The sequence below is a fragment of the Heteronotia binoei genome, chromosome 12, assembly GCF_032191835.1.
Source record: "Heteronotia binoei isolate CCM8104 ecotype False Entrance Well chromosome 12, APGP_CSIRO_Hbin_v1, whole genome shotgun sequence".
Taxonomy (NCBI): domain Eukaryota; kingdom Metazoa; phylum Chordata; class Lepidosauria; order Squamata; family Gekkonidae; genus Heteronotia; species Heteronotia binoei.
The window spans coordinates 13,406,916-13,419,799 of record NC_083234.1 but is presented as its reverse complement, the minus strand read 5'-3'; the positions used below and the strand labels follow the sequence as shown (position 1 = coordinate 13,419,799).

The window sequence follows — 12,884 nt, the reverse complement described above, 5'->3', positions numbered from 1 at the left end:
CCCTTCCCAATAGGCACAGGTGTAAAGCAAGGCTGCGTTCTCGCGCCAACTCTCTTTACGATCTTCTTTAGCATGATGCTTCAAAGAGCCGCAGTAGATCTAGATGAGGCGATGGTGTCTACATCCGCTATCGCACCGATGGCAGCCTGTTCAACCTGAGGCGACTAAAGGCACACTCCAAGACAATGGAAAAACTCATCCGAGAGCTACTGTTTGCTGATGATGCTGCACTCGTCTCCCACTCGGTATCAGCTCTGCAGCATATGACGTCCTGCTTTGCAGAGGCTGCCAAGCTATTCGGCCTAGAAGTTAGTCTGAAGAAGACAGAAGTTCTCCACCAGCCTGCACCCCAGGAAGATTATCACCCTCCCTGCATCACTGTGGGTGAATCAGTTCTGAAGACAGTCCAGCAGTTCAGCTACCTGGGGTGCATCATCTCCTCAGATGCCAAGATCGACAAGGAGATTGACAACAGGCTGGCAAAGGCAAACCGTGCATTTGGCCGACTGCACAAAAGAGTGTGGAGCAACAAGCATCTGAAAAAAGGCACAAAGATCAATGTTTACAAAGCAGTTGTGATGACAACCCTCATCTATGGCTCCGAATCGTGGGTTTTATACCGTCATCACCTGCGACTCCTTGAGCGCTTTCATCAGCGCTGCCTTCGCACCATCCTCAACATCCACTGGAGTGACTTTGTGACCAACACTGAAGTCCTCAAGCGGGCAGAGGTTACCAGCATCGAGGCACTGCTGTTGAAGACGCAGCTGCGCTGGGCAGGGCATATTTCTAGGATGGAAAACCACCGCCTTCCCAAGATTGCCCTGTATGGCGAACTCTCCACCGGCCATCGAAATAGAGGGGCACCAAAGAAGAGGTACAAGGACTCCTTGAAGAAATCCCTTAGCACCTGTCACATCAACCATCACCAGTGGTCTGACCTAGCCTCAGATCGCAAAGCATGGAGGCACACCATCCACCAGGCTGTCTCTTCCTTTGAGAACACACGCATAGCTGGTCTTGAGGACAAAAGGAGATTGAGGAAGAATCGCACTGCTACAGGACCAACCCTAAATCAGACTTTTCCCTGCAGCCACTGTGGCCGGACCTGCCTGTCCCGCATTGGTCTTGTCAGCCACCAGCGAGCCTGCAGCAGACGTGGACTATTGCACCCTTCTTAAATCTTCGTTCGCGAAGCCAAGCCGAGAGAGAGAGCTCTGGTAGCTACAGATAAAGGACCTCAGACTGCAGGTGACAGAAAAGCCCTTTTCCTGCTTGAAACCCTGAAGAACTACTACTGCTCTCAGTAGACTAGGGGTCCTCGACTTTATTTAGCCTGTGGGCACCTTTGGAATTCTGACACAGCATGGGTGGGCACAGCCACAAAACAACCACCAGAATATGGCCGCCGCAGCTAACCTTCGGTCACACAGTGAAGATCCCTGTGCTGTGGGGGGCCGGATGCTGCCAAAGCAACGTTTTTAAAAAATCTGCATGGCTGCCATGACCTGGATAGCCCAGGAAAGCCCAATCTCGGAAGCTAACTAGGGCAGACTCTGGCAAGTACTTGGATAGGAGACCTCCTTGGAATACCAGCAGTCAGGAGGCAGGAGCAGGCTTTATTCAGCCACCTCTCTGAACATCCTCCAGTAGGCCAGAGCCAGTTTGGTCTAGTGGTTAAGCATGCAGACCCTTAATTGGGAGAACCGGGTTCGATTCCCCACTCCTCCATTTGCACCTGCTGGAATGGCCCTGGGTCAGCCATAGCTCTGGCAGAGGTTGTCCTTGAATGGGCAGCTGCTGTGAGAGGTCTCTCAGCTCCACCCACCTAACAGGGTGTCTGTTGTGGAGGAGGAAGGTAAAGGAGATTGTGAGCCGCTCTGAGACTCTTGGGGGTGGAGGGCGGGATATAAATCCAATATCTTCATCTACCTCACAGGGTGTCTGTTGTGGGGGAGGAAGGTAAAGGAGATTGTGAGCCGCTCTGAGACTCTTGGGGGTGGAGGGAGGGATATAAATCCAATATCTTCATCTACCTCACAGGGTGTCTGTTGTGGGGGAGGAAGGGAAGGGAGATTGTGAGCCGCTCTGAGACTCTTCGGAGTGGAGGGCGGGATATAAATCCAATATTTTCATCTACCTCACAGGGTGTCTGTTGTGGGGGAGGAAGGTGAAGGAGATTGTGAGCCGCTCTGAGACTCTGTCCTTGAAAGGGCAGCTGCTGTGAAAGCCCTCTCCAGCCCCACCCACCTCACAGGGTGTCTGTTGTGGGGGAGGAAGGTAAAGGAGATTGTGAGCTGCTCTGAGATTTGGAGTGGAGGGCGGGATACAAATCCAATATCATCATCTTGGAGTCAGTCACCAGAAGTTGCCGTGACTTCCAGGTGCACATGCGCACTCCATAAAAAAAATAAAATAAATCTGGACAGCCAATCCAAAGCCACAACGACCAATCAGAAGCCTTGCTGGGCAAAAGCCTCACCTGACCCCACCCACTTTCTGAAAACGCTTGGTTGGTGCCAGGAAAGGTGCCAATGAGAAGTCCTGCAGTGGACAGTACAGAGCTAAGAAAGCTGATAGATGGGACTTCATTGCACAGGCAGGCTGTTAAAATGCACGCGTGAATGCTCACCAAGAAAACACTTCTATGGAAACACTTCTAAGGGTTCAGCCAAGTCCTCTTCTCATCATGTTATAAGTAAGGGTTTTCTTCCTCCGGGTAGAGGATTACCTATTGGAACGCTGCCCCATAGCAGGTCTCCCCCACTGCAACTCAATGCATGCAGAAAAATGTCAGGGAGCGCTGAAAGGAGGCAGGAAGCCGGTGCCAAGTTGGAGCCCGTCCAGAAACTTTACGGCCAATATCTTATAAAAATGCAAGGAAACCTTTCGCTGGCGGTGGGCGGCCAAGCCCTCCCGCAGCCCTCCTCCCGCTTTAGTCTCGTTCAAAAGCCAACATCTCCATTAGCGGAGCGTTTCACATCGATAGCCGAGACCGGCCCCAGAAGACGGCCCCGACACCGATACTGTGCTATCGTCGTCATCTGTCAACCTGACAAACTCGTGTAAATGTAGAAGATTGCATATATGGGAGCTCTGCACAAGCGCCCCGATCGGTTCGGTGTTATCGCAAATTCGGAAATAGCGTTGCCCGGAGGTAGCCTGAATCCTCTTACTTCAAACTAAGGCAAATGCAGGGGATACGAGGTCATCGGTGGCTAAAAGAATGAATTACAAGTAAGGGAGTCCACAGTTCAAATCCCAGCACGGCCAGAAACTCACCGGGTTGCTTTAGACAAGCCAACATCTCTCTCAAGAGCAACTCTCTCATTCATACCCCACATAAGGGCCGTGCGGGCAGTTGCTGCCCAAACAATATATATATTTATTTTATTTTATTTTAGTATATTTCTATTCCGCCCATTCCCCGTAGGTCTCAGGGTGGACTACAACATATGATAAAACAGTAAAATACAATTAAAACATGTTAAAAACAGACAACTCAGCAGCATTCAGAGAAGTTTACTGTATCATCACATATTGCCCAGCCCGGCTGTCTCACATCATGATATCTCATAGAGATGGCAAATGAGAATCCATTTTATAGCACAAGTGACAGTGCCGACAGGGGAGGCCAACCAGATCAAGAATAGATGCCCGCAGCCTCAGCTAAAAGCCTGGCGGAACTGCTCCGTTTTACAGGCCCCACGGAAGGCTAATAAGCCAGGTAGGGCCAAGATCTCTGTAGGGAGCTGATTCCACCAGGTCGGGGCCAGGACTGAAAAAGCCCTGCCCCTAGTTGAGGCGAGGCGGGCGTCTCTTGGGGATGTTGGGAGGCCGAACGTAATGACCTCCTGGGCATATATGGAAGGAGACGGTCCCGCACAGCCAATTAAATTTCCAATGACCAATCAGAAGCCTCACAGGCTGATAGCCCCACCCGGTCCTGCCCACTTTCTCAAAACACTTTGTGGGTGCCGGAAAAGCTGTCGGGGGGAACCATGGTGTCCACAGGCCCCACACTGGGGAACCCCTGACGTAATCGGGATGCAACAGGCACCTGCACACACACACACCCCACCCCTCCGAGCTTACTCTGGTAATTCTTGCAGTATTGTGTGCACTGTTTCCCACGAGGCTTTGCTGTTGTTGAGCACGAGTTTGCGAACCCCGGCGAAAGACCCAGCACACGTCCTTTCTAAAACCGACAAATTCAGAGGGTTGGAACTGAGGTTTAGAAATTCCAGGTGGGGAACATTTGACACAATTCTACTGACCTGGGAGGGAAAAGGAAGAAGAAGATAAGAAAGAAAAGCATGATCAGGCGGCAATCAGATCTCAAGTAATATTCCGTCATCTTGGAAAAAAAAACCCCTACCCACCCCCCCCCCCCCCAACCACCCCAAACGCAGCCAGGGTTTCCAGCACGGCTCATTGAGTCGAAGAACGATATGGATTCTAACAGCATTCAAGATAGCTATCTGTAATTCATACCGCAGCTATTTGCCGATCTAGATTGATTGGCTAATTGCTTGTTCACCTCAATGCTTCATTTAATTACAAGAGGAGGGGGGGGGGGAAGGCTTGATAAGGAAAAATGCTGATTTGTTGGCAGCCTTCACCGGACCCCCCTGAACGGCGGCTTAAGGGGGAAAAAAACCCGTATCGGAAGCCAACATTTAAAAAAGGGCTGCCTTGACTCCAGGTGATTAATCTTCCTGTGATTTTGAAAGTGTCAAGCCCCGTGGCTAGCAGAGAGTTTTGACTTCTGGCATTCTTTGTATGGATTTTTTTTCCCGGTTTGATTTACGCATATTGAAAACAAGCTCCTAAGCCACCGTAGAGTCTTAGTTTGAAAAACATGCAGGTCCAGAGAACGACACAACTGAAACTCAACTTCTCGGAATAAACGAAGAGCTAAAAGCGCGATCTGTTACCAATAACGGATCGGCAAACCCACTCGTATCGTGACTTCACCAATCGGGCAACGCGGCAAGTTTAACGACACCGCAAATCCTAAACAGAGCTAGATCCTCCTAAATTTATTGAGGACAGCGGGCATAGAAGGGGGTAACTCAGCTTAGGATGGCACTGCTGGCATATCTGGGAACAGGGAACGTTTAACGGAGATAATCTAATTACTACCCCAACCACTTCAATACCCAAACCACCTCAAATTTAGCTTGGCAGCTGTGTTGGTCTGAAGCAACAGAACAAAGTTTGAGTCCAGAGGCACCTTTAAGACCAGGGGTGTCAAATATGCCAGGGGCCGAATCAGGCCCCCGGAGGGCTCCTATCAGGCCCCTGAGCCACTGCCTGTCATCTGCTTCCTTCTCTCTCTCGCTTGCTTCCTTCACCATCACAGCTTGCTTTGCCAAGTTTACTCAATCACACAGGAGCTCCAGAGCAAAGTCTCTATTTTCTCCATTGGCTGAGGGGAGGAAGGAGGGATAGTTTGCTTTGCCAGGCTCACTCAATCATGCAGCAGTGCTACTGAGCCAAGCCTCTCTTCCTTCTATTGGCTGAAGTTCCTCTTCCTCCTGGTCCCCTGGGGAAGGAAGGAAAGAGCCGGAGCTTCCTTTACTCAGTTCCTTTGATGCCATGGGAGTGATACAAAGCTGCTTTAAGACCAATGAGTGCTAATGTTTTAAGCATGTTGCATTTTCAGCTTTTTTAAAAAAAATATTTAATTGTGTTTGTCTGTGTCCTTTATGACTTTTATCTCTCTGCTACCTGGCATTACATTTTATGACACGCATCGTCCGGCCTGACAAGGATATTATTTATATCAGATCTGGCCCTCGTAACAAATGAGTTTGACACCCTTGTCTACGACCAACAAACTTTAATTCTGGGCACAAGCTTTTGTGCGCACGCGTGAAACGTTGGTCTTAAAAGCGCCGCTGGATTCACACCTCAGATTTGTAAGAACCCCTGTTACAACAGAGTGTGGTCATATATAGTTAGGGTATGAAAAGCTGAGAAAGCTGGGAGGAGGGACAGTGGGCTCGGTGACAGAGCATCAGCTTGGCATGCGAAATGTCCCAGGTTCAGACTACAGCATCTCCACTTGGAGGATCTGGGAGCAGGTGATGAGAAGGACCCTGGACAGCTACTGCTAGTCTGAATAGATGATATTGACCATGAGGGACAGATGGTCTGATTCAAGGTAAGTCAGCTTCACGTGTTCTATGAGGAATGCTGGCTTGGGGGGGGGGGGAGCCTCCAAACTCACATCCTGAGAAAAGCCCCCTGGCCCTGAGATTTCCGCCAGCTGTAGCCCTGACAGCGTACAGCAATCCAGCTACCAACCCCACTGCTCAAGTTTCAGTTTCAAGCAGGGCTATTTTGTGTAGCAAGAACTCCTTCGCATATTAGGCCACATGCCCCTGATGTAGCCAATCCCCTAAGAGCTTGCAGGGCTCTTAGCGCAGGGCCTACCGTAAACGCCAGGAGGACTGCCTACATCAGGGGTGTGTGGCCTAATATGCAAAGGAGTTCCAGCTACCAAAAAAAAAAGGCCTGGTTTCAAGCATCCCTGACAAGAGTTCATCCAGCTGCTGCTTAAAGATTGCCAGTGTGGGAGAGCTCAGTACTTGTCTCAGTAGCTGATTCAACTGTTGAACAACTCTTACTGTAAAAAAAAATAACTGACTGGTGGATGCTGCTCTCAGTCAAGGGCAGCTGGATGTTCCAGAGATGTCAGAAGCATCGGACAGAAGCATCTCCACTCCCTCCACAGAAACTGACAATATCTACTTCTGAGCAATGGTCAATTCACGGATCCTGTAAGCACGGCCTGCCCACCCAAAGAGGTGATACAAAAGGGTGATGTCTCTCTGGGATCATCTCTTCAGGGTAAATCAAGTACAGTAGATCACAGGTCCCTAATCTTTTCAAGCCTGCAGTACGTTTGGAATTCTGACACACCATGGTGGGTGGAGCCACAAAATGGCTGCTGCAGGAGGCGGAGCAAGCCGCAAAATGGCTGGTGGCGCACTTTACCTTCAGTCACACAGTGAAGATCCTTATGCTGAGGTGGCAGCTGGGGCCCAAGCAAATGTTTTTTTTTAAATCTGCATAGCCAATCAAATATGGAAGGAGACAGCCCCGCACAGCCAAATCTGCACAGCCAATCAAATTTCCAATGGCCAATCAGAAGCCTCACAGGCTGATAGCCCCACCCGGTCCTGCCCACTTATGGAAGCAGACAGTCCCGCACAGCCAAATCTGCACAGCCAATCAAATTTCCAATGGCCAATCAGAAGCTTCACAGGCTGACAGCCCCACCCGGTCCTGCCCAAATATGGAAGGAGACAGTCCCGCACAGCCAATCAAATTTCCAATAGCTAATCAGAAGCCATGCTGGGCAAACCCCCCCATGTGATCCCAAATACTTCCTAAAAACACCTGGAAGCCACAAAGAAAGATATTGCATATGCCGTGGAACACATGAGGAACCCTGCAGTAGATACTTACTGATTTTATTTATTTTTGTACTGCTAACGTTGTACTGTTTATATAGATTTTGTAAGTTACATCAAAGGAAATGCATGAAGAGGCAGAACAACAAAAACATCTACAGCTTTTAAAATAGCTCTTTTTTTAAAAAAAGAAAAAGGTCTATCAGTATTCCATCTCCAGCAGGGGCAGCTTCTGGGGAAGTTTACCATCAGGGCACGACAATACTAACATTTCCCTGTTTGCCCTCAGTAACAGCCTCCCTCTGAACGTGGTGGTTTCATGTAGCCTTCACGACTGACGGGGCCAATCCTTCGTGTGTTTGTCAACCCTTTCCCCCCTCCGTTTATCATCTGCCTCCCTATGCTGACTGTAATCAGACTGTAAAACCACTGGCAGGCGTTGACTTTTCCCTCTCAAATGCCGTCTAGCTTATTTTAGGTACCTGTTAAATAATTTATACCAATCGTTCTTAATCAAGCATCTGACGGACTGTGGGTGGTCAGCACAAATGAACCAAATGTCCTAGCTGCAGAGGCACTCATAGAATCATAGAGTCAGATGGGACCGCCATCTAGGGTCATCTAGTCCAACCCCCTGCACAACGCAGGGAACTCACAAACACCTCCCCCTAAATTCACAGGATCTTCATTGCTGTCAGATGGCCATTTAACCTCTGTTTAAAAACCTCCAAGGAAGGAGAACCCACCACCTCCCGAGGAAGCCTGTTCCACTGAGGAACCCCTCTAACTGTCAGGAAGTTCTTCCTAATGTTGAGCTGGAAACTCTTCTGATTTAATTTCAACTCGATGGTTCTGGCCCTACCTTCTGGGGTCACAGAAAACAATTCCACACCATCCTCTATATGACAGCCCTTCTAGTACTTGAAGATGGTGATCCTATCACCTCTCAGCCACCTCCTCTCCAGGCTAAACATCCCCAGCTCCTTCAACCTTTCCTCATAGGACTTGGTCTCCAGACCCGGCACCATCTTCGTTGCCCTCCTCTGAACCCGTTCCAGCTTGTCTATATCCTTCGAAAAATGTCGTGCCCAGAATTGAACACAATACTCCAGGTGAGGTCTTACCAGAGCAGAGTAAAGCGATACCATCAATCACTCCCGACATTCTATCAAATACGGTTTTACAACAGGCATGAAGAAGCCATGTTTTATTTCCAGAGGGGAGGAAGATATGGTGTAGCAGAGACTTAGCACTACCTAGCACACCATTTCTTTTATGTTATTTATGAAATTCACCTTTCTCGCTGGATTGTGTATGGGCAACAACAGAACCTCACCTGTGCTACGGAGATACATCCCTTGACCTTTTGGCTTAACTTTGTAAAAACAAACAAAGCAAACAAACCACAAAAATCACAATAACAAAACCGAAAATGCAAAAACCATTTTCCATCTCCTCTTTTTATACACGAAGTAGGTGTATGTGTGTACACACACACACACGATCACTTCATGCATTGAATGAAGCTTCAGCCACAAATAAATGCCATGGGACTCTTGGTGGTATTTTGCTACCACAGACTAACAGAGGGTATATATGGAACTGGAAGCTATCAGGTTCAAGGCTGGCATGCAAGTATTTGGGGTTTTTTTGCAGCAGGAACTCCTTTGCATGTTAGGCCACACACCCTTGATGTAGCTAATCCTCCAAGAGTTTACAATAGGTCCTATAAGAAGAGCCCTGTAAGAAGAAGAAGAAGATATTGGATTTATATCCTGCCCTCCACTCCGAAGAGTCTCAGAGCGGCTCACAATCTCCTTTACTTTCCTCCCCCACAACAGACACCCTGTGAGGTGGGTAGGGCTGGAGAGGGCACTCACAGCAGCTGCCCTTTCAAGGACAACCTCTGCCAGAGCTATGGCTGACCCAAGGCCATGCTAGCAGGTGCAAGTGGAGGAGTGGGGAATCAAACCCTGTTCTCCCAGATAAGAGTCCACACACTTAACCACTACACCAAACCACTACACTGGCTCTTAGAGGATTGGCTACATCAGGGGTGTGGGGCCTAATGTGCAAATGAGTTCTTGCTACAAAAAAAGCCCTGCAAGTATTAACTGAACTTCTTGAGAACCAGCAGGAGGAAGAGATGATGATCCCTTGTCCTGACTGGGACACTAAAGTATAGAGATCTCAGCTTCTACTCCTCTCATCCATATGGCTGGTCACACAGCATGTGTAGCATGGAGGGAATGTGCAACTGTATGGCAGCCAGTTGCGGGAGGCAAAGCCAACAACAAAATGGCTGCCGCAACTTACCTTCAGTCACACAGTGAAGATCCTCACGCTGCAGGGGCAGCTGTGGCCCAAGCAATGTTTGGAAAAATCTGCACACCCAATCAGAAAAGAAGGGTGTGCGCAGGGGGGTGGCTGGGTTTTAGGTGGCTTGGTAGCCTCTTGGCAATCAGTACCAACTTTCCAAGTCAGACATGGGCAGGCTGTAGCCCACCAACCATACGCAGGGCCAGAAACTTAGAAAGCTGCTCTCATCTCTCTTCAGCACAGAAAATATGGAAGCATTGCTAGAACAGCTGAAGGCCAAAATCAACACCACTGTGTATATAAACAATAAAAAATTTATAAACCTGAAGAGCCTTTTCTTATTTTCCAAAGATACCTTATACACAGTACAGAAAAGTTTTCCAAAGGGGGTGGATTTCACAACACAAATTTCTAATGGCTCCAAAGCCAATTTCTAAGGGCTCCAAAGCCAATTTCTAATGGCTCCAAAGTCCTGAGGAGAAGACTGGAGCCTTTGGAGTCATTATTCTAGGGGACTTGGATTTGCTTCAACAATAAGAACTATGAACTTATGTTCCAAAAGAAAGTTTCAACAAGGAACTTTTCTATAAAAATTGTATGGAGAAGTGCTGATAAAACTGGTTAGAAATTTGTGCTGCGGAATCCACCGTCTTTGGAAAAATTTTCTGTACTGTGTATAAGGTATCTTTCGGAAAATAAGAAAAGGCTCTTCAGGTTTATAAATTCTTTATTGTTTATATACACAGTGGTGTTGATTTTGGTCAGTAATATACTGTGTTGCCACTTTGTTTGTTACCCATTTAGAACAGCTGAAGGCAGCAGCCTGTTGCAGGAGTCTCCGGGAGGGAGTTGTGTGTCGAAAGACGAAGGGAAGGGAAGTGACTCATCCAAAGGGATGATGGGAGAAGCTGGAGCTCTGGGGAAGTTGGGAGAAACCCAAGAACTCCTTAAGGAATAAACAGCATGTGCCTGGAAACATCACCCTAAATTTGACCTGCTCTGGCACTATAATCCACTTGGAACAGATCTACCTACAACAAAAATGTTCCAAAAATTCTCACCAGTGTTACAGACAAAAAACCATCTATTGCACAATACGGCTACTGTCCAGAAAAATCATATATTATTGAAGTCCAACGAATCATAAAAGAACCGGTCCAATTTAGTTTCGGGAAGACCCTTCTTGTGTTTATAACAATTTTATTATCCTGTAATATTTTGCAATATACTCATCATCCATTATTAAAAATTCATACAAAAACATTACATTTTTCTCCTCCCCCCCCCCCCCTTTTCATGATCTCCAACGGTGTATTTAAGTAAATTTACTAAAAGGTAATTCTTTCAAATAAAGCATCTTCATAAAAAAAAACTTACAACAAGAAGATAAAAAAGAAAAAACCATATATAATAATTATAATTCATCTTCATTATAATTCTTTAGTCCTTATCAAAAGAAAATTAAAAAGAAAGTATATTCCCACTTTTGACTACAGTCCATATACACTTCTTCCAAAGTTCAACTCTTGTCAAAAATCACCGTATCCTTTGACTTTCCATTGTTTTTCAACATATATTTGAAATTTTCCCCATTCATTTTTAAACTTCTCTAAATCATTTTCTTTTAAGATTCTTGTAAGCTTGTCCAATTCACTCCAATGCATAACTTTCAAAGTCCAGTCCCACTTTCCTGGTATTTTATCCTGCTTCCACATCTGCGCATATCCTGGAGTCCAGGATCTCGGGAAGACCCTTCTTGAGGGGGCCGTCTTTGCCTTTTATGGGTTCCGGGGTGTTGATGTGCCATTTTTCATCTCGGCTTTCCAAACGATACGCTACCAAATGCTGCAGGATAAGGATTGGCAGTGGCGTTCCAACAAGAGGCTTTAGATGAGATTATTATTTGGAAAGCCGAGATATGAAAAATGGCACATCTACACCACTGAACCCATAAAAGTCGGTCCCCTGAAGAAGGGTCTTCCTGAAACAAAATTGGACCGGTTCTTTAATGATTCATTGGACTTTAATAATATATGATTTTTCGGGACAGTAGGCGTGCTGTGCAATAGATCAGGGGTGGCCAACGGTAGCTCTCCAGATGATTTTTGCCTACAACTCCCATAAGCCCCAGCCACTGGCCATGCTGGCAGGGGCTGATGGGAGTTGAAGGCAAAAAAAAACATCTGGAGAGCTAGCGTTGGCCACCCCTGCAATAGATGGTTTTTTGTCTGTAACACGGTTGAGAATTTTTGGAAGAAACAAATTGTGGATAATATTGAACATTTTTCTATGCGGAGTGTGAGCTTTGTTCTTTCACAGTTCCCTTTGCCTCCGCGGTCCCTCTCTCCACTGACGCTACCTACAACAAAAGGCAGCTGTTCTTGCTGCCGTCCATGGCAATGGGTGCACGGTTCCCTTTTACCTCGTGCCAGTCTTCCAGTTTATTGTCAGAGAGATCCAGTTCAGAGACGTGAGCGCAGAAGGCAGCGATCTCATTCTCGTCCCCAGCGCAGGTAATTCCACAGCTGTTCAACACCAGCACACTTGGGAGGTTGAGACGATCTGGAAAGCAGAAATGCCGCCGCGTTATCTGCAGGCTGACCGCATTGAGGTGGGCACAAATGTCACCCTCCTTATGCCAGCAAAAGAGGAAGCTGGACCAGGCAAAAACCAGGACAGAGATAGATTCAATCAAGGGACAAGCAATGTCATGTATTCCTGAGCCGCTCTACCTCACCAGACTGCTGATTCACAGTCGATCCACACCTCATGCCGACACCTCTGAAATGCCTCTTGCCTTAAAAATGTCTCTAGCTCACCACCTAGTGGTGCATCATGCTAGAGCTTCTGGCTGCCGGACAATCTTAGGATCTCCTGGCAATCATACACACAGCCATATGATAACAATACTAACTGACAGTTTCAGAGAGTAGCCACGTTGATCTGCAGTAGAACAGCTAGAGTCAAATCTTGTAGCACCTTAGAGACCAACAAGATTTTTTTGGGGGGTATAAGCTTTTGAGAGTCAAAGCACCTGTCAACAGGTATGAGTTCAAACGGCGATCTGAGTCCATGTATCTCGATCTTCAGGTAGGAGGTGTGTTGCAAAGAAGGAATTCAGGATGCAGAGATACAATATGC

General features: G+C 47.3%; 1 protein-coding gene across 1 annotated transcript in view; it reads right to left on the bottom strand.

Moving 5' to 3' along the window:
* The window catches only part of TECTA (tectorin alpha), a 232,242-nt gene that overhangs the window by 193,818 nt on the left and 25,540 nt on the right, over window positions 1–12,884 (bottom strand). The window contains 2 exon segments of the mRNA XM_060251812.1: window positions 4,096–4,277; window positions 12,166–12,305. Of these exon segments, the coding sequence (XP_060107795.1) occupies window positions 4,096–4,277; window positions 12,166–12,305 (322 nt within the window).